General features: G+C 37.6%; 1 protein-coding gene across 1 annotated transcript; it reads right to left on the bottom strand.

Moving 5' to 3' along the window:
- Positions 1–855: 855 nt before the first annotated feature.
- On the bottom strand, positions 856–21,073 carry SLC40A1 (solute carrier family 40 member 1). The gene is made up of 8 exons (XM_016148808.2): positions 20,709–21,073; positions 20,178–20,245; positions 15,155–15,314; positions 12,795–12,910; positions 11,684–11,810; positions 5,131–5,376; positions 3,639–4,292; positions 856–1,907 (listed from the first exon to the last, which is right to left on the bottom strand). The coding sequence occupies exons 1-8, from the start codon at positions 20,749–20,751 to the stop codon at positions 1,594–1,596; spliced, it is 1,728 nt and encodes a 575-aa protein (XP_016004294.1). The 5' UTR covers positions 20,752–21,073; the 3' UTR covers positions 856–1,593.
- Positions 21,074–23,092: the final 2,019 nt, after the last annotated feature.

Below are 23,092 nucleotides of genomic sequence, written 5' to 3'. Positions count from 1 at the left end.
CCTTGCCATCCAGTCCACAAAATGCTTCCATATGATTTATTTGAGTCAATCAGGAAAGCTGTGAGGTACGTAGAATGGTTTTATACTATCATCTCCGATTTATAGAAAATAGAATTTGGAGAGCTTAACTTGACTTCTTCAAGGTCAAATAAAGAGTACTAGGCCTTATGTTTACTACAGTTGTACCCAAACCACCATAAACTAGATATATGAACAAGGAGGTAACGCTAAAATCTATGAATAAACTCTAGCCTTTATAAAGAAAAAATACATTGTCGAAAACAGATGATTTATAACAAAAGTGATTTTAAAAAACTAGAGAATGCAATTCAGGAAAAAAGAAATCAAGATTTTAAAAATATTTTTATATAGAAATATTTTACAAAGATTTTACAACAAAGCAAATCATCATGTCATGTCACAGAAGAAAAAGATTAACCTCAAGAATAAAGAAAGTGCTCATAGCAACGTATTGCAGTCTCCATGAAAGTGCATAAACGGTTAAGGCAAAATGACTTGTAAAACAGTTATTAAAAATATATACAAGTTTTCCTTTCCTCCATTCTTCTCAAAAACATTTAAAAGGGATACAGTTATGAACAGTCTTGCTATATGACCAGGTAAAAATAACTCCAGGGTACAAAACAGTAAAGTAAAAATGCTTTACCCCAGCATGTTCAAAGTAAATCAAGTGATTGACAAAACAGAACCTTTCCAAGTGTGGGCTTGCTTTCTGCATTTAACCTGCCAGGCAGAAAGCTTACTCCCTCCTATTCCAAGATAGAGATCATTAATGAGAGTGATGGGAGTTAAATTCAGATCTTGCTCTTTTGTGAGACTTTCAGCTTCTACTTCTATGACCAAACTACTGGTGTATTAGAAATTATGCATTCACCATTATAAATCTACTTTACAGCTTTGCTTCTACCTGCAGCTTACCTGACAGCCATTTTACAAAGTGCTACATATGCTTAATAGAATATTTTGCCCTATCTGATAATAAAAATATGAAGGCGCTCTCTAAAGTTAAACCATAGACCCTATTAGAGAATACTAGTGAATTTTTTTCCACATATATGTAAATCCTTTAAGATCAATAGGATCAATAAGGATAAAACTTGTTATCAAATTTTAATCTTTATATGTGGAGCAGAATTTGTTTTTATAATAGAACAGAATAAAATACCAAAGAAAAAAATAAATTTACTAGACTTGGACAAGATTGAGTGTTAGGGAAAACTGATATATCTGAATGCTGGTACAGATATTTGCCAAAGAATAACTTAATTCACATGGCTAACCACTCTTATATAAAATTTTATCTAATCATGAGAAATAGGGAAAATCAGTGTTGCCATTTTAGTCTCCATATTTAAATGTTTTTCTTTTTCTATTTTTTTTTTTCCATCAAATGTAAGGGAAATTACCAACTCATTCCTGCTGACTTAGGTTCCTAAATAGCTTTAGGCCTTCAAGGTATATTTGTGGTAAAACCAGAGAGAGACACCAGCCATTTATTGGAATTCTGAAGTACAAAATAAGCACATGTGCGCTATATAATTTAGTAACAGGGATAGCAAACAGTTAACTGTCTTATACAACAGATGTATTAGTTTGATTTTCATTAGTAACATCTTCTTCATCAGGACCACAGACAAAAAGCTTGTTGCCCAGAGTTTTCTGGGCAAATCGAAAATACATAATGTGGCCCATGGCCACAAAGGAGACTGAAATCAATACGAGCAAGCCAAAAGCTTCAGGATTTGGAGCCAGGATGACCATGATGAAATGTAGTAGATCAAGAAGATAGTTCATGGAGTTCTGCACACCATTTATAATGCCTCTTTCAGATTCAATTACATTTTCTTGTAGCAACTGTGTCACAGTTAAATCAAAGGACCAAAGACCTATTAAAAAAAAAAAAAAAAAAAAGATGTTTTTTAGAGCTACCCGAACTCTGAAATTTATAGCTATGGTTCAGATTTATCAGTTAAAAGTCAGTTGACAGGTGCAAAATATACAGTTTAGCCCTATTACTTTAAAGTCATCATATGTATTTTTAACATAGCCTTGCCTTAGAGAATTATTTTTCATTAATAAATACTGGGTTATTAGTGGCTTTAAGAAATGATTTTTATAGCTACCAGACAAAAATAAGTCTAATCTATAAATTTCTTAATTCTGTTTTTCTGTGATAATTTGTACTATTAAAGTAAAATTGAAATTAGAGACAATAATCCTATTATAAGTACAGTCAAGTGCCACATAACAATGTTTTGGTTACTGGTGAACCACAAATACAATGGCAGTCCCATAAGATTATAATGGAGTTGAACAATTCCTATCACGTAGTGACATTATAACCACGGTAACACAACGTGTTACGCATTTGTGGTGATGCTGGTGTGCAAAAACCTACTGCACTGCCAGATATATAAAATATAGCACGCAATTATGTATGGTACACATTATACTTGATAATGATAAATGACTATGTTACTGGTTTATGTATTTATTATGACATACTTTTTATGGTTGTTTTAGAGTGTCCTCTACTTATATAATAAAAAGTTTGCTGTAAAGCAGTATGCTGTGTTATGCCAGCAGTAGCCCCATACATCTCATGTTGATTACTGCAGTTGAATCTTCTCTTGTGCTTGATTTAACCTCGTGTTGTTTTGTACAGTGACACGCTCTACAGGCTTGTAGACAAGGAGCCACAGGCCATACCATACGGTGCAGGTGTGTAAGAGGCCATACCATCTATGTTTGTGTAAGTGCACTCAACAATGTTCGCCAACAAAACCACCTCATGACATATTTTCTCAGAATGTATCCCCATTGTTAGGCCGATGCATGACTGTACTAATATTTTTAAAGTTTAAAATGAATGGACTTAATATATTGCTATGGTTAAAGTGTAAGGAAACTTTAAACCATTATTACATTTACTGCTTGGGTTCTAAGCCTTTACAATAAAACTGTCTTACTTGAATAATAATGTCTTTGATAAATGAATAAACTGCTTTGTATCACAAGACAAATATGGTTTCATTTCAAGAGTGAATTCAGGAGGAGATAATTCATCAGTACTCTATTAATGATTACTTAAAATTTGCTTTGTAAGAAGTCTTTACGTTTTGTTTCCTTCCACTTAGCTAGAGAGGAACTTTGAAAAATATTTTTTCTAACTACTATGTCTTTTAAAAAAAAAATTTAAGCCAAAAACACTATATTTTTCACCTTGCCCCATAGAAATATTCTCTAAATTATAGTCTTTTTAATAGTTACAGCAATACAAAGACTGAGTTACTAAATGGCAATATAATTACTATAGCTAATATCTTTTTTAATTAATTAAACATTAAAAGAGTAACTCTTAAAATATATATTTAGAAAAAATTATCAAGCCCTAATCATGTTTTATGAAAGTATATGTACATAAACACATACATAGTTTTTTAAACTACAAAATAAAAATTTCATAATAAAGAACTGGATTATACATAAGGATCAATAGTGAATTTTGCTTAAATTAACATTCAGAGAATATTCCAGATAGTTTATTGTTGAATTCTCTGAACCCATATTGCAAAAAGACACTTTTAATTCATTAGTATCAAAAGGAGATGTCTTACCAATTCTAGCAGCAATGACGCCTGCAAACAGCAGACTGACAGAGATTATGGACTCAGAGTTAGCACCCATCTCTAGGGCAGTATTAGTAGAATCAGACTCGTTTGACATGTGCATTTCAGTTGTAAGGATTTCAGGTATTTTTGTAGATGTATTTGTGGACAGTGGCTCGGCTTGAATGAACCTGGAACGGATATCTTTAAAAGGAGAAACAGACAAGTCCAAGGGGCTTCCAGGCATGAACACTGAGATCACACACAAGATCAAACAGGACAACTGTGCACATCCTGAGATCAGACCAGCCCGAACCAGGCCACATTTTCGACGTAGCCAAGTAAAAGCCACAGTTCCCATTATTCCAGTTACAGCTGATGCTCCCATCAAAATACTGAGGATGGACCCACTCAGTCCCTGAGTGTAGGCGTACCCTGTGGTGATGCAATCAAAGCCCAGGACAGTCATATAGAGGAAAGCGAGACCCATGCCCGCCAGGAACACAGGCTGGTTGTAATAGGAGACCCATCCATCGCGGAAGGTGCGGAAGGGCTCAGCCATTTGGGAGGCGCAGCTTGGCTCTTGCTCCTGTTCAATCTCATGGATGTTAGGGTCTTTCTCACCCATTAGATGAGTTGCCTCTGGGGATTTTGGCTCAGTTTCTGTTAACAGAAAACATTATTATTTGGGGGACAGGATTTGGGGAAAAAAGCCAAATATTTTACTCAGAATTTTTTCTTTTCCTCTTTCCATCCCCTGTGGATACACTGAGCTACTACAATATAATACCTTTTACTAATACAATAATTCCTACAATTCCTTTGACTAATATAAGAATTCCAGCCAAGAAACAATCTCCAGATAGCAATTAGGTTAAATAAACAAATATTATTGATCTCAATTGCTCATGTGCCCTCTCTCCCTCTCCCACTCTACCCTTTCGGCGCCCCCCCCCACCCCCCTCCAAATTATACTCCCACCAAAGTAAAACTCATCAGATAAATATAGAATAATTGCATGGGAAAACAAAATATCTTATTTTCTGGGGCCCCATTAAGGTTCCATTTGCCTAGAAGTCCATCTTCCTCTTCCTGGGAAAAGTCCACCTGCATATCCTCGCTCCCTTCCACTATCTTACAAATCACCTCTGATGGCATGTAACTTCCCTCTTCACAGACCCCTAGGAATTCTCTTGTTCTCATTTTTCTTCCCATTCCTATGGCTCAACCTTGCCCAACCATCCCTTAATGAATTGCCACTCTGGGTCCACTGCTCATGTTAAGGAAAGGGCCACGGGATCCATTCCAACTCCATGAGATTTGACCCAGCATCCTTGCTCAGACCCTCAATAGCCTGGGTTTTGACTCACCTGCCAGAGCGACTTATTTAACATCATATATGTGGTACTAAAATCTGATATAAAATCAAAATAGTTTTGGTTTTCACCAACATTTAAGGTCTGAATATCAGAATAAAATGATTGATTGTTACATTGTTTACCTTTGTGTAGATTCAGCTGTTTCAACTCAGCTTCCTCTACTTTAAGAGCAGCTTTCACAGCTAGAGCAGGGGTTTTCTGGTAAACCTTCCAGAGCAGAAAGTACTCTATACACATGGACACCAAATTCCATCCCGAAATGAAACCACAGCCAATGACTGCAGAGCCAAATGTCATAATCTGGCCAACAGCCATGGGGGCCAAGATGTTAGTTAACTGGTCAATCCTTCGTATTGTAGCATTCATATCTGCAGAGGTAGGTGAAAGATGCAGTAAGTGTGCAAACCTATCAAAGAAAGACTGCCCACTTATATAATATAAACTAAGAGACCAAGTGTGTAGACTCCTAAAATGTAAATTTCTAAAAAATACTCTACGAGCAAGCCATAACCATTTTCTTAGAAAATTATTTATTATTTGGGTCAAATCATATTAAATTTGCCTAAAAAATTTGATTCCCTTGGGACTTCATAAATTAGCCTAATATCAGCTCATAAAAAGAATACGATCATAAAAATACATTTATTTGTTTCAACGAAAAGTTGTTAAATGCTTATTATGAGCTAGGCACCATTCTGTCAATATAAAGAAAATGAAGAATACCCTTTCCTGTCTTCATGGAGTTTGCATTCCCATGGGAATGTAAATATACAGCATGTCAAATGTTTATTAAATATTATGATGAAAATAAAGCAGAAAAAGGGGCATAGAGAGTGTTCAGGGGAAAAGAGAAATTTCTATTTTAAATATGCTGAGGTAAGGGAAGGACTCAGTGAAGTAAAGATAGCATCACAGAAAAGACATGAAGTGGTAGGAGGCAAAAGAGTGAGTCCCGTGGATATAAGTGAAATGAGAATTCCAGACCAGGGGAAATGCAAAAGTCCTGGGCAGGAGAAGCATGCCTAGAGTGCTCGTAGAAGAGCTAGGAGGCCAATAGGACTGGAGCAGAGCAAGTAAAGGGAGAGACAGGAAGAGATGAAGTCAGAAAGGGAAGGCGGACTAGGCCAGTCATTTAAGGTCTCGTGAACATTATATGGACTTAACTTTACAGTGAATGAGTCAGGGAGCCTTTAGAAGCTTATGAACTGAAAGATGGCACAGTCCGACTTATATTATTAAATGTTCCTCTTAGTTACTGTATTGAGAATAGACTGTAGAGTGAGGGTGAGGGATGTCGCAGACAAGAGTAGAGGCAAGGAGACAAGTGGGAGATGATAGCAGCATGACCATAACAAATGGAAATGGAGGACCAGACACTTTAAAGTGAACACACTTTAAAGATAAAATCTGGAAGATTTACAAACAGATTAGATATGGTGTATGAGAGAAAGGGAGGATTAGGGATGACGCTAAAGCTTTTTTCCTGAGCAGCTACTGGAAGGATAGAGTTGCCACTTACTGAAAAAGAAGACTTCAGAAGAATCAGGTTTGGGGCAAAAGAACAAGTGTTTGGATCTAGGGATTTTGACCTTGACAGGCCTACTGACATTCAAGAGGCTGTGTCAAGCATTCAGGTAAGTCTGGAGTTTAGGGAAGAACTATGCATTGGATTTGGGAGCCATCAGCTGGTTGATTTTTAAAGCAATGAGATTGGACGAGGTCATCAAAGGAGTTAGTGCAGACTGAGAAGAGACAAGGTCTGAGAATTGAGTGCTGGGTATGCCGGTGTTTACAGGTCAGGAAGATGAGAAGAAAATAACCGGAGAGGCAAAAACCCAGAGGGTGTGGTGTCCTAGAAGCAACACGGTGTGTTAAAGAGGAGGGAGTAATAACTGGCAAGTGCTGCTGATAAGTCAAGAAAGATGAGCACCGAGAAGCTCTAAGGTAATCAGATGGGAGGTATCGGGGATCTCAAAAAGAGTAGTTTTGGTAGAGCAAAAAGGACAAATGCCTGAATGAAGTTGGTTTAAGAGACTGGTGCCATGGAAAGTAACTGAAAAGAGTGAGCATAAACATCTCTCTTTGTTAAGTTTCACTGAAAAGGAGAAAAAGAAATGGGGTGGTAAAGGGGTAAAGACAGGGATATTTAAGAAGAGCAAAATTATAACACGTTTATATGCTAATGGGAATGATACAGTAGATGAGAAGGGGTGGAATCTAAATCTACTACATAAGCGGAAGAGTTATTTTTACATAGGAGCACAATTATTCAACAGCAACAAGAAGGTGGGCCACGTACACAGCTTTATGTATATGGCTTCAAGTACATGTAGAAAGTATAATGTGATGGTAGCAGCACATAGGAAATTCTCTTCCTGTTTCTTTCTTTTACTCAGTAAAATACACAGCAAGTTCATCAGTGAAACTGAGGATGGGAGCAGAGGTACCGAATGTGTACAGAGAAAGGAGAAGGTATGAAGTAGTCATTTAGGAAAATGAGAAAAGGAAATGACCAGAGAAACGGTATGATCGTCTGGCAGCATGCAAAGGCCAACTTGAATGCAGTGGTCATGAACTTTAAGTGAGAACAGTGAACAAGTTTGTGTGTTTTTCTCTAGCCATGTAGGATTTAACCAGAGTTTTATAAAAGGAAAGTGACAAAAGGAGAGGGGACCAAGTGAGCTGACGATATATGCTATGAGGCAATCAATCATGTGGTCAGAATGATTGACCTTGGAACTTAAATTGGGTAAGTTAGAGACAAGAGGGGTCATGAACAGTGAAAAGGTAGTGGAATTAATGACTTGTAGATAACAGCCAGGTTGGAGGATTGCTGGGAAGTGGGGTATCAGGAGGAATGAGCTGAAAAGGCAGGAGGTGGTAGTTCAAGACATGAATCCCCAGCCTGAAATGGGGAAGGGGAGGGAGGACTGAGTGATGATGACAAGGTCTAGGGTATAACCATGGGCATATATAGCTGAGTCAGAGTAGACGACAAGATAAAGAAAAGGAAGTCAAAGAAATTTGCTCTTTCATTCTCTATCTCACAGAGTGAAATTAATGAGACAAGTCCTTGCCGATCATGTGGGCTCCTTAAGAAAAAAGGAATACGTGACTAAAAGTACGTCAACAGAAAGTTGCCTTTCTTCCTTCTCTAGTTCTTCCTGGTCCCAAACTACGTGCCAATTAGTCCTCCGAGTGTATAATCCTTATGTGATAACGGGAGAACTTTGACACATTTCACCTTTCACTTGAGAGCCAAAGGCAGTTTTCAGTGATCTTATACATGAACATTTTTGCAGAGGCTTCACTAAACAACATCTGTCCCTCCCCAACACACTGGTAAGCTTCCAATTCATATGCTAACACAGAAATATGGACTTGATCCAAATAACTCAATAATTTGAACCCAAAAATCAAGTACTAATGAAAATACACACTTGGATCTGGAACCCCAGAACAATAACTAATTTATTTACAATGATTTTGTTACTCTTTCACTACCTCAATTTTCAAGTGCTCATGAATCTTCTGATGCCACTAATTTCTATTTTTTATATCATACTTAGGAACTAAATAATGTTTAGATGTACTATCAGAAGACAGCTTTTATTTTTCTAAAGCAGAATGAATTAAATAATTTTTTAAAAAAACCTAATCATTTCACTGGTAAAAGGCTTAATAAGAATCAGTCCTCTGAATGTGCAAACATAACCTTTCTACAAATTTATATTTATTCTTATGCAAACAGACAGATGTATGCTCATTTAAAACCCATTTAACTGTTTTCACCTATAGCTGTGGCAAAGAACATATTAAATAACTAATTGCTATTTTAAAGGGTATTACATTTCACAGAATAACAATTTTTAAAAGCAGATTTGCTGAGTAAATAGCAGCCAGCAGTTTTGTGTACCTCAAATATGAAATGAATTTTTAGTCAATAGACTTCAAACAAAAAATTTATCAGCCATACTTGGTCAAGCTAACCAGCAGATGTTTCTTTCGAATGGTGGGCAAGAAAAACCTCAGAGGCTATTGATAAAGAGTGATTAACAAAGGAAATAGGAAAGGAAATAAAACAACAGATGGAGTAAAAAGTCTAAGAATAGGAAGTGAGTTCAAACAGGGTTGACAGGCTATAAAACTCTAAATCAAGTGCCTAGACAAATGAGTTAACAATTAACATACGAAAAACAATACCTTTTCTGGAGCTGTCTAAAGTAGATGGTAGCAGCTATATTTTAGCCTGATACCCCTGAAATTCTACAACTTTTTAAACTTACAGAGAAATTTTCTCCTGTTCTTTACCCTTAGTGGAAAAACTTCCAACTTTAAAATCTACTATGAAATCAAGAGACACTGGGATAGGAAAATGGGAGCAATTCGCACCCTGCTCGCCTTTGCTCTTTATGTGTACGTCCCTTTCCCTTCGACTCCTTTACACATGCACACAGCGCACACAAAAGCACCCACAATGCACACGGGTTCATCTGTCCCTGCCCAGACCCCTGCTTGGGTTCCTAAGTCTTTGCCAGCAACCTCAAAAATCAGCCTGATTAACATAAATTATTTCTTCCTACAGTAGGTGCCGCTGTGTCTAGAGACTCAACCTCAGAGGAACCTGGAACCCTCTCTCTGTGTATGTCTTGTCTCCCCTTCTCTCTTCTGTTCCTTTTTTTTGTTCTTTAACTCTGCTTTATAGCAGAAATCATACCCAAAATCTATGGTTAGATGCTTGCTGACTCTCAGAACTAAAGAAGTTTTTGTATCCTGTTTTGAACCATGGTTTCTAATTACACAATTACTGAGATAAAAACTTGAGTAAACATAACACGGGGATTTTTCCTTTACTGGCTACTAACCCGTACTGCAGACTAGATATGAAAAAGCACCACTTACTAAAAGCTAACTCACAAAGGACAGGAGTTCAATAGGCAGCATACTTCCTTTCTTAAACTTGAGAAACTCCAGAAGGTTAGAAAATAGACTAGTTGGCCTAGATTCTTTCACTCTGCAATGATTTCTAATATAAAGAAAGATAGCTGAGAAATGGTCAGTATATATTTGTTGTTGTTCTGGGACATCACTTCATAGTCAGAAAAGATCTCACAAGGTTATGTGGAGTCTTTGTTTTATTTATTAATTTAAGAAAAATTAAAAATTCCGAGTAACTTTGTACTCAGGATTTTTTAACGGACTATTCAGACTTCAGAGTCGAAATGAGTTAGGAAATTCAGCAAAGGGAAAGAAAATTATTTTAAAAGTCACTTTCCCCCAAAATATAGTCCAACAACTATATATATATATATATATATATATATATATATATATATATATATGTTCAAAACATATCCTTTTAGACTCTTTAAATTTTAAAATATGTATTACCTACCTAAAAGCACATGTTAAAAAGAGAACATAAACAAACAAAAAAACACAAAAAAAGGACAAAATCTTATCTTGTCAATGTGACAAAAAGAAATATGGAATTATTTCCTATTAGTAAATGATCACAGGAAGAAAAATCAATGAATATCATCACTTTAGCTCCAGAGAGAATTTCCTGCAGTACAGATATATATGTGCTAAAATCATCCTAGACATACACCATCCTCTAAAATTACTGTGGCATTACTACCTAAGTACAATGCTGCTACCACAAAGTGATGATTTAGCAAATTCTTTTTCGTCTTCTGGACCTTTCACAGATTTTGCTCCTTCTTTCATCACTTCCTTTCTATCTTTTTTTAAATACATGGTCCAAAGTTGCTTGCTAACCCCAGGACCTAATCTTGCCTTTTGTGTCCTGGAAAAAGTGATTTAAGTTATCAGGAATGCTTTTGTTGTCTGTCAGGATGGCTGGGCAATGTGTCTGTGACACCCATTACCTCAGTGACCAGCAGAGTTGATTCAGCTTATCTGATCAGTAGATAGTTGTACCCTTCCTCCTTTACTCTGTGTAATTATCAATCCAATTTGTGTCTGTGTGTTGTGTGATGGGTAGGTAAAAGCTATTGAGTGAGGTAAGTTATTCTGAGCCCAAGTAATATTGATGTAATAGGATGTGATGCTTTGTTAGCATTCTTCAGTCTTTCTTCAGCCTCTTATATATGTTTTCAATGAATAATCAAGATTTTAAGCTTCTTAAAAACTATTTCATCCTCTGTTTCTTTAGTATTTGTAACAGCAATTATATTACATCATACATAATAACTTTAAAGGAGAAAAAATTAACTTATAAAATATCTCCAAAAATTACATTGTTTCCATTTGGTTTGGAGAAAAATAATACCCACAGTAAGACTGGTAAGAACTGGTAAGTACTGGTAATAATATCCTATGTCAAATTTTCACTGTTCTAAATATAAAGCAAACACTTAGAAACAGTTAACAGAATATTTTTTAAAGAAAGAAAAAGATCAAAAGAAATGTTCTTTCATTTGTCAGGTTTGCATAGAATAATAGAGAAGTTCATTATCCTACAAATTAATTCATAGCACTGACATAAATCTTTGCACTAAGACTGATCACATAGTTTAAAAAAAAAATAAAGACTATGATTTCAATTAATTGTTCTTAAAAAATACCTAGAAAACAAAAGTTTATAGTTTCATTTATTACACTGATTTAAAGTGAATCCTAATATAACCCATTTAGTCAAATGAAAATTACCTGCTAATTTGCTTCTGTCTTCTCCGGCAACAACAACAATCCAGTCCCTTTGGATGGTGATTGCAGTAGCAGTACTGGCCAAATTTGCAATATTTGCAATAGTGATGATCAAGATATAGCAGGAAGTCTAAGGAATTACAGAGGAAAATTGAGTTAAAATGTCAGTTTTACCACACTTTGCCTACACCTCCCTCTGCAAAGTACTTTAATGTGGTCTTTGGTGGCAGATTAGTCAAACTTTGACTTTAATTTAATTTATAAGTAATCATTTTACTTTGTACATATGAAACAATAAATGCCAGTGGTCAAGTTAAAGGGCATATCTTCCTAATCCATGTCATCTCTAGAATATATAATATAAAAACTATAAGTCAAATGCAAATTTATGTGACAAGTATCATAAACTATTAACATAAATGGTAAAGTTTTTAATATTCCTCCCACAAATATTTCTTTTGGAAAAACATTACAGGGAAGTGAGAAGACCTGCATTTAAGTGAGAGTTCTGATACTTTTTAGTTGCATGACGATGGGCAATCAGCTAACCTCATTTGTCTTAGTTTTTTCATCAACAAAATGAAGGAATAGACTAGAAGATTTCTACTATCCTACCTGGCTTCAAAACTCTACAATACCAATCCAAATATACATAAGAAAATTCAATAGTAACATCAAATTCATACTCCCATCTCTCTCTTTTCCATTAAAGTATCATGAAATCAAAGTGTGAGAAGCTATCAGTCCATGTCCATGAAAAGAAATACCAATTATCATTGGAAGAATACAATCATGACTGATAATATATATGGATAACATTTCATATATAGTGTGAACAAATTACAAACTAGTACTAATGAGCTGAAAACTAACAACTTGAATTTTTATAATAAACTCTTAGACAAAATTTAAATTCAAACAATACTTAATGAGTGCTCATTACGAGAGAAAACAAAAACGGAACAAAACGAAAAACTTAGGAAATAGTAGACACGGAGATCAGTATTAAAAAGTCCCATTTGCAAAAGATATTCCTTAGCCTCAAAGGGTTTTCATCTTTTACTACTATCAGATGTTCAATTCTCTGCCATCAAGAATCTTGCCGAGAACTTACAAGCACCCATCCATGGTACATGGTCAGAAGCTCATTTTTATGTAAGAAAACCATCATCAGGATGATTCCACACAGGATGACTGAAACATTCTGTATCACCAGCGAAGTCTGGGCCACTGCACCAAAGAAAGAACAAAGTGTTCACTACACACCACACCAAAATGTCTCAAGGGGGCTGTTTTTATCCATACATCACTGTTCTACAACATTAATGCATATGCAAATTACTACAAGAAATAAAAAAAAAAAAAATCCTGAAGTAAATCCTGCCTCAACTATTACCAGGACAACCTAGCATATCACACCTGACCAGTAAAACTTGCAGACAGAATGACGAAGTACCCGTCATTTTTTTTCTGTTAGATGAAGCCATTCATAATGACCCCATTTTCATTTAGTTTATTCTCATGAAAGTTTACTATCATAAACAGAACTGTATTACATAGACAAGATCCATCTCTAAAGTCTTTGTTGCTTAAGCTAAAATAAGAACATGTAGAACACGATGGAAGAGGGTAAGGAAGAAGTCACAGAATCCATAACCTCCCACGTGGCAGGCGGAATCTGATAAGATGGTATGGATAAATAGAAAAAAACATATAAAAATTTGTCAAAAAATAAAGCAGCACTATGTTTATTTTGGCATACTAATACTAATACTATTTGCCATCATACTAATACTATTTGCCATTGTTATGAAATTCTAAGCTATACCTTTTTTTCACAGGAATTGCCGATTTTCTTAGAGTGAGGCACTCATGTGGAATAAGGACAGGTAAGTATATAGGTAAAGACACCTTGCAATCTTTTCTCTGCCTCTTACTAGGGTAGACAATTAGGGCGAGATACCTAATGTCTCTTACACCTGTGTCTGTAAGGTGAGGACGCCAATACATACCTGCTTTACTTTACAGAGTCATTGTGATGCTCAAATAAAATACTTATTAAGTCACTTTGAAAAACATAGAGTTGTATATGTAAGGTATAATTACAACTCTTGTCTTGAAGGACAGTAAAACTTGTTCCAGCTTGGAAGGTCATATCAAAGCCTCAAAACAAAACAAACTGCTTTCTGAAATTACTTTGAAATAAAATCTCTACATACAACTCATTCATTGATGCATTCATTCACTGCACAAGGATTAAATATCAACTAAATGAGGTTCTTAGCTTTCAGGACCCCACAGACCAGAGGAAGGATAGACAAGTGAACTGATAATTATAAGAGGATCAGTACAATAGCAGAGGTATAACAGAGCCTGATGAGAGAAGAAGAAATAGTTAACTCAGCCCAGAGACATCAGAGAAGATTTTCATGGTGGGTAACACATGAGTTGATTACATGAGATAAGTGGGAGATTGCTAGCCTACCACACTTTCCTTTACCCAACTCGATATTCTTCCCTAACCTCCAGTTTCAGTGCTCGACAATCATAAGGTTAAAGGTCTCTATGTATAATATTTCTATGTTCCTACCTATAATGATGTAAATAACTAGGAAGTTTTTCTAGGGTACAAAACTTTTTTCTATACGCATTTTGGTCTATTCATTCTTAAAACAAAAATGTTCATTTTGACCATTTTATGGAGAGCGTCAAGTCCTAGAATTTGACAATCCAAGTGCTCTTATCCAGGATCAGTCATCCTACACTGAAAGAAAGTAATGATATCTCAATCTTTCCCAAACATCTAAGACAAACATGGCCAGGTCTTAGAAATATCAAATGAGCAATTCAGGAAAATTTTGCCCTGAATTACTGTCCACATTGTCCTATTAGTCTGGATAACTAAATTGCTCAGGCACTTTCTCACCTTCCTATATAAAACTGAAAGATTTCAGTATTCATATTCTAGAATAAATATTAATATATTATCATTTCTTCTTTTCCCTTAGAAAGCTCTCTGTGAACCAGATTCAGATACTCTCTCTCTCGAATCTATAGTTTTAAATCCCTCTATATACACCTCCTGTGAAACACAGTAACCCAGAAATCAGGTGTTAAAGCTGTCCCAGAAACCTAACACTAAAAAGATTCCAGTGTAGTCATGGTTAGAAAGGATGCCAGAGTTAAGCAAACTTTCAATGTTTAACATGGTTCCCAGAAAAGTGCTACAGTGTTAATCATTAACATCTGGAATTCATGAATAGCCAAGGATACCAAAAAAAAATCTATAAGCTCAATATCCTGCCATCATAACCTTGTGCAGGAGATCCAGAACCCTCCACACGGAGGTGCGCCACCAAGCCCCCCATCACTCAAGTGTGGTATGCAGGCCCACACTGGGTTAGTCACAGTGGTTTCTCTCGAGCTCAGGCACTGGTCCCATGAATACAAAGGCATAGCTATAACAACACTCACCTTTGAGTCTGGCATTCTTATCCACCCAATCACCAATGATGGCTCCTAGGACCAGAACAGACCCAGCCACCACCAGCCCGTAAACTGCAGTCAAGAGGAGGCTGTTTCCATAGAGCTCGACCAGAAACACAGACACTGCAAAGTGCCACATCCGATCTCCCTTGAATAAGAAAAGATAAAATATTTTGCTAAAATAGTTTTAGTTTCTAGCCAATTATATTTAGGAAGTTGCTTCCTTATTAAAAGGGCACTTTCTGGCAACATCATGAAATTTTCTGTCAGTAATTCTTCTATGGATTGAAATTGTTCATCCTGGTACAATGGGAAATATTCTTGCCCAGTTACTAAGTAAACCTGAAAAAGCATATTAGTGAAACTACAGATAGACCATTTTTGTTCTAGAAAAAAATGCAGTTTCCAGACCTAAGAAGGTGTTTTAAGACAAAACTTGTTCCCTTATGTCAGGTTTCTACCTGTGCCTAGAATTCACCTATCCTGATTTGAGAGGCATAAAGTAGTTTCCTACTAAAACAGAATGAAATTACAGTACAGTTTACAAACATTAGTATGCATTGAATGTTGGGGAAAAAAAATTTAAAAAGCCAGTTTCCCAATTTGTAAAATGATAAGAATGAACTATATGATTTCTAAAGCTTCTTTTAACCTCTAATATTCTAAAATCTATGCTCTATTTCACAAATAAGTTTCAAGGTCATAAAACAGCAGGGCAATCAGAAAGATGAAATTAACATGGGGACATTCTGGTACTACATACAGGAAGATATCAGAAATCAATGCATAAGCAAGTAATTATTTTAACACAGATGAGTTCACAGAAAGCAGGGGGAAAAAACTATATATTTCTTCATTGCAGACCACCTAAGTTATTTAGGAATGCAATACTGCAAGATTTAGAATGATAAACTTTCAAATGAGTCAAGTAAATTAATGTACAAAAGAATCTATAATAGACCTTATTATGAGATCTTAGACTCCTTTCCTGACTTCTAAGGTTAACATAAAACAAGACAACAATGTCCTACCATAACCCATCCCCGGAAATCACTATAGGAAACTAAATTACTGGGTTAGATTCCTTATGGATTTGACACTACGTGGAAGTACTTACACACTCCTCGTTCTTTCCTGATAAATTTACCCTATCAGGAGCAAAGTATTATCCTGGTATATGAAATCATTTAAAAAATTTAATAAAGTCAAGACAACAATCATATACATTCAAAACTTAAATTGATGCACAGTAGCAATCCTTTACAATAAATTTCACATACACCAGTATTTATCGAGCAGGGGTAGGAGTGGTTTTACCCTCCAGGGATCACTTGGCAGTGTCTGGAGCTGTTCTGGGTTGTCACAACTGGGGGAAGGAGGAACAACTGGCATCTGCAATGCCCCCCACAACAAAGAATTATCCAGTCCAAGATGTCAATAGTGTACTATGGAGTAAACCTTGGTATAGAGAATTATGAACATAATTTAGAACCATAATTCAAAATTAACATAAAATTAGGACCTTGGAAGATGGAGTAAAGACAGTCAAATAAATGTTAAAACAAACGCTGGAAGCCAGTAGAAGTACCATATTTGAAAAAAACTCATTTGATGGTCTGAAATGTGAGCTCTAGAATCTTCTGCACTCTCCACCCTCAGCACAGTGCATGGCCTGGAGTAGATGCACAACAAGCAACTGTGAAATCAACAAAGGAGTGGATATATAGTGGGCCCAGGTGTGAATGAGTAAACATAGAAAAAGTGGCAACAACCTACTGATTTACTAACTATATTGTTTTAGTACATTAGATTTGTTCTGTGACTGTTCAAGAAATTTGAGAATCGATACCATGATAAATATTTCTGAGAGAGAAATTTTTTAAGTTTCCTTTGATAATAAAAAATGTTTCCACTTGAGTGGGAATTGTTAGTGTTTCAAATACAATTGTACTAAATTATTAAAAATATATGATACACATGCAATTTGTTTGAAAGCAATAAAAAGACCAGTCTATATATTAAGATAAGGATGTCAATAAGAATAGCAAATTAAACTGTTTTCTTAATTTGTAACATGAAAAGCAAATTTAGATTGGATTAGAACAAAATGGAATGGGGGGAAAGGGAGGTAACTTTATCCTAATCTCCATTATTCTGAATAGCTCCCAAGGAAAAGATAAAAACACATAAATGTTCCAAATGATAGTTTGCCTCTAAGAGTGAATTTTCTCCTTCTTAACCTAAAGAGTAAAAAAAAATTATTACTACTATGATTGTTTTTTTCTTTTTTTTTCCTACTATTTTTTTTTTCCAAAAGAATTTGTTTTAGATTCCTCTAGAGCAGGCCATCAAAACAAATATTATTAAATAAAAGTTTTCTCTCTTGGTTATCCCTGTAGAGCATGCCACCTCTTTGATGAAGAGGAATAAAATTGTTCTAGTTACCCCAATTTTCAAAGGCTTTAGGTTTTAAGATGCAACAGAGTCTATGCTCACAAAGCCCAAGAATTAGGTAAACTCTAAGTAAATGTTGACCAGGTGCAATCTCAAGCCCACCTATTCCTTCTTATGTCCATTTCCTGCCCTCCCACAAGCTCTCACCATACTTTGATCATTTGCTTACATGTCTATCTACACCCAGTGTGAGAGCTGAAGATCAACTGAACATTTGTGAATGAATAATCAGTCATTAATTCATGTAATATTTATTGAGAGGCTACTATGCAGACACTAGAAATTCAGTAGTGCATAAAAATCAAGGTTCATGCTTTCATGCAGCTTGCATCCCAGTGAGCATAGACCAAAAACAAATCTAGAATAGGTCAAATGGTGTAAATGTTCTGAGAAAAATTAAAGTAGGGTGTGGCTGGAAGTTAGCATTTTGCATGAAGTAGTAACAGAGACCTCTGTGAGCAGGGAACTGGAGGAAATAAGGGCTGCAGCAATGCAGACAGACATCTGGGGTATAAATGGAGACAGTCCAAAGGATGATGACATAAGACATAAGCAACTGGCCACCTTTTTTCACTGCCCTACACTATAAGTTATCTTTTTGTAATTATATATTTTTAAATCCCATACTAAAGTATATTATAAGCTCCTTGATAACAGAATCCAATTCTTACAGTACTATAAAATGTACTACTGATCCACTGGTAGATAGAAATGACGCTGGAAATAAACATTCAACCCTACACAAATCTAATCTCATATAGCTTTCTACTCTCATACTTCTACATTCAATATATAGGAAACCATAGTTTGGAAGAGTTGGCAGGGGAATGGAGGAAATAGATATGTACATAAGCACACATATTTTGTTGTAATAAAATAGGACAGAATGTCAAGTGGGAAACGAAACTCAAAGGTAGAATTATTTAGAGAGCATTCCTCTTTTACACTCCTTTGCATTGAAAAGAAGAAAAATCCTCTAAACCTTAAATGGTTGAAGTTGCTAATTTTTTTAATCCAACTTTCCACAAGAACTCCCTTTGTTCAACTTACTGTAAGATTCTGGTAAGCGTCTGTCACTTTCTTGTGGGACTTTTATTAGCATGACAAAAAGAATCCTTCTGGAACAAGACAGTTCCACTCTTTTAGCAAATCTGACCTCCCGACCTATTAAAGAAAGGTTACATAAACCCTACAGTTACCAGTATTTGGAAGTGAGACACAATGTTCCCCTAATATATAGGTCCAGACCACAAGATAAGAATTTCAGATCCTATCTCCATCACTTGTTATCGTTTTTTTCCTATACTTAATATTTACTGAATTAAATTGGAAGAACTAACTATTGGTTTAGATTATTAAGAATAGTTTCACTAGGTTTCTAGTTAGAATCATCAGCTATTGGAAATGAAACTCACAACAGTTCCACTTTGTTTACATGTATTTGCTCATCCCTATCTAAGCCTCTGGGGAAAAGGCCATTTCCGAACTGCTATTTCTTAAAGAGCTAATAACCTTGCTTAATAATTTCCCAAGGGGACAGGGTATGGATGTCCTCATACAATACTATACATTCATGTATGGATGATACAATAAATATTTCCATTTTAAAAAGAAAACAACATTCACAAAATTTACCCTCCAAGTTTCTTCTCCTTACCATATGGTTCTTTTTAATTAAATATCATATATGAGGCCTGAATAGAATATATTCAGACTTACTGCTTTTAAACAACAAGAACAACTGTTTAATTTTAAAGATTCTAACCATCATTAACGAAATGCACATCCAATATCCTTTTGGGATTATTCTTTTGGGGGTGGTGGTTGATGAAAGAACCCAGGCCTACAAAAATACTGGAACTCTTCTAAGATCACATAGCACATCAAAGGAAGAACTACAAATCAGTTGATTTTCACTGGATGACAGTTCCGAGATAGCCTGAGATGCTCCGTACATATCTATCTACAGAAAACATTTTTAAAGAACAGAATTTTCATCACTCAGATATTTGTTCTTGGGGTCAATTATATTTAAATTAACCTTAGAATGCTATTTTTAGCCTAAGTCAGTGACCACTATTCTATTGTATTTTCAAAGTTCAGTATGCTGGAACTTATAAATTTAACAACAACAAAAAAAAGGAAATAGAGAACTATCTTAAAATGTGAAAGAATAGAAGGTACGTGAGACATCCATCCATTCTTAGTAGCAGATATCACCATTTACTAAGCCTACTAATGAAAAATACAATTTATAAACAACACGAGCATTCCCATTCCAGTTAATCCTGTCTTTGAATAGTTGTCAATCTACATAAAGTGTTATACCCTGATGGATGATTAAATGGCACTTCCCAAGACCTATAAGAAAACACCTTTGGTAAAAAAAAAAAATTTTTATTAAAGCATGTGTATTTGGATGATTTATTTTGTTAGCTGCATAGGGGGCGGGGGGGGGGGGGGGGAATTGAGGGTGGCTTAAAATAACTGGCCCAAAGGAAAGGAAACAAGAAATTGTGCAAGTGTGTTGTAAGAATTACTTTACACTCTCACTTACCCAAGTAGATAAAGAATGACCAAGGTAGAGAAGGAATTTTGCAGAGGTCAGGTAGTTCGCTAAGGATCCTGCAAAGACACAGAGGCGGAAGATAAAAGGCATATTTCGAGTCACTTGAGTGAGCTGAGGATGGAATGTATATACGTTTGCTCTTGTTAAACATGACTATTAAAAACTTTGTGGGACAAGCCATGTACATTTTATCAAGTCAACACTTACATTTAGCATGGCCTGTTTATTGGCCAATAACTGCATAACTTCACATACAATGAAGAAAGCTCATTTCAACATTCAACTCCATTTTTTTAACAAGGCAATCCAAACTGCCGAGTCTACTCCATCCTTGCCTGCATGCAAGCCCCTTTTCCCACGCCTTGAAATTCATTTCTCACTCAACCCCCACCGAAATATGATTCAAACGAGCTACAAAGCACTCTGGTTAGCAGATGAACCTCATTCCTCCAAAACCTGCGTGAAGCCGCTGGTCTCCACCGCCCAACCTATTTCCACCACTTGATTCGGTCAACTCACCACAGCATCCTCTCTGGCGGTTTTGCTCTCTTTTCCTGGTCATGACACCAGGCGCCCCCCACTTGCTCTTCTGCTGCTACTGCTGCTGCTCTTGCTGAGGTACTTGTTAACAGGAGTGCAAGGAACTGGAGAGAGCACCGCTAAAAACACAACAGCCTTGTGCAAAAAGACCCCAATGACGACTATGACAAATAACAAAAGAAAAACGGCCCAGGGGTCTCCTTCTGATCTTCTTTCCAAACTTAGCTAACACTGTAGCTGAAGTTGGAAAGGCAAAGCCTTATGGAAGCAGGTGGGGGCTCCACAGGCGGTCCGAGCCGTGTGGGTGCCCTTGAGCCTCCGCCGGCGCCGCGGCGGCCGCGGGTCAGGCCGCGCATTTATAGCGGCGCGGGGCGGAGCTTCCTCCTCGGCCGGCCCGGGGCCGCCCCTCCTCCCCCGGGCCACCCCGGCGTCCCTGCAGCGCGAGGCCAGGCGCCCGCCGGCCCCAGCGCCGGGCCACCTCCGCGCCCTTCCCAGGAGAGGTCTCCCGCCAGGGCTTCAAACGTCTCACTGGCCGCGAACGACCCGCGGGGACCTCCGCCCGGCCAGCTCCGCTCGCCGGCTTTTCCCGCGGCTCCGGGAAGCCGCGACAGGGGGATCGGGACGCCCCGGGGGGCTGGGAAGGGAGGGCAGGGCCTGCACCCGGAGGGGACCGCGGGGAGAGCCGCGCCAAGCCCCGCGGCACCCGCTGGAGGAAAGCGCTCCGCACTGGCCACCTGCCCGTTCTCTGGAGAAGGTGTCCTCCCGACGGTTACCGTACAAAGCTTCAGCCCGGGATTGGGAGTGAGGGATTTTTTTTTTTTTTAACAAAAATCATTTTTAATATAGGTATCTAAATAAATAAAATCCATGTCACAGAGGCTGCTTTCCTGGCCTTCCCATTCCGGCCCGCCTGCGGCAGAGAATATCTTTTTTTTCCCAGGTCTGCATGGTGGGGCTTCCCTTAAAGAACCAAAATCAAAGGGCAGGAAGGGGCGCAGAGATCAGAGTCCAGCCCTTCAGAGAAGTAACGCGTTGGCTTGGAAAGGTCAAGCCAGCACCTAGTTAGGAGACCCAGCCTGGAATTCGAGTCTCCAAACTCTTCCTGGAGACGCACCAAGAAGGAGGCAGCCCAAGCATTTCCCTCCACCGTCCTTCCTTCTCCTTCAGCACCCTCTCGCCCCCGCCTCCGCCCCCACCTGAGCGTCCCTTCCCCACCTCTCTCCTACTGCCTCAGTATCTGACAGGCAGTTACCCGGAATACCGGTTATCCCAGTTGCGTCCCTGGATCTATCCCTGTCCAGATAAAGCCATTCAGCGGCCTCCTGAAGGGGCAGGTGAATGACTTTAAACAACACTAGACTTAAGGCTTCGTGACTTTTCCACCCACCCCCATCCCCTGCAGTGTGCCAAACCCCTGGGGCGTAGCAGCCCCTATTGCCAGCCCCTATTGCCTTACCCTTCTCAAGCTCGCAAAAACCCGGGGAGTGGATCCTACACATTGAAACTCCAACCAGATTCCACACCCTGAGCACAGGCCAGACTGATACCTAGCAGTGAAGGGAGACAGGCATGAAATATACGCCCTGTATCTGAACTCTCAATCAGGAGCCCCATAGGTCAACGGGCGGGGTGCAGCTGGATTCGGTTGGGATGTGGTCTGGAGGGCAGAGATAGGGAATTTACAGTTTAGCTACTGCTGTTAACTGGGTTTTTTTTTTTTTTTTTGGTTGTTGTTTGTTGTTGTTGTTTTTTTTTCCTTTCAAGTCTTTTTCCCTTTCCACAATACTTGAAGTCTTTTCTCTGCATTCCTAGAGAGGTTTTGGTTTGTCATCTGAAGTTGGAGAATAGGGTCATGGATCCACGTGTCCTTGAGAAGTAAACCAAGGCACACTTATATGAGGGAGCCGCACAAGGAGGGAATAGAGGAATTAAACCCCTCCACATTGTGGGGCTCTCTTACTGGAGATGGTCCTCAAGCAGAACACAAAGCATAATGATATTTGCACTTTGCCACAGTGTCTCTCAGCAACAAGGACTTCCAAGTACTTTACATTGTTTTATATGCCACAAGAGGACTATTGTGCTGTCCCTAACTTCCAGGTGACTTAAAGGAGGTTCAGTGGTTTAAAAAATCTTTACTTCTGGTTCACATTGCCTGAGAAGTGTTTGTGGGAATAGTAGCTAAGTCAATGTATACCTGAAAATGTATTGCAGAGAGGCTGTTTTCCACTACCAGCAAGGAATCCCCAGAAGTCCGAACAGAGAGAATGGTAAAAAGAACAGATAGGAGACTACACTGAAGCATGTAGAAAAAATACTTTGGAAAGAAAACAAGATCTGTAACATCAAAACCAGTGAGGTGT

Source organism: Rousettus aegyptiacus, unplaced genomic scaffold (assembly GCF_014176215.1).
Source record: "Rousettus aegyptiacus isolate mRouAeg1 unplaced genomic scaffold, mRouAeg1.p scaffold_m13_p_2, whole genome shotgun sequence".
Classification (NCBI taxonomy): domain Eukaryota; kingdom Metazoa; phylum Chordata; class Mammalia; order Chiroptera; family Pteropodidae; genus Rousettus; species Rousettus aegyptiacus.
This window is presented reverse-complemented; position numbering and strand designations above follow the sequence as displayed.

Coding starts and splice junctions, on each gene's coding strand:
- SLC40A1 (XM_016148808.2), bottom strand. CDS start 20,751: ATGACCAGGAAAAGAGAGCAAAACCGCCAGAGAGGATGCTGTG. Junction 12,911..15,154: donor TAAGAATGCCAGACTCAAAG/GTGAGTGTTGTT, acceptor TCTTTGGTGCAG/TGGCCCAGACTTCGCTGGTG. Junction 1,908..3,638: donor CGTCATTGCTGCTAGAATTG/GTAAGACATCTC, acceptor TTTTTTTAATAG/GTCTTTGGTCCTTTGATTTA.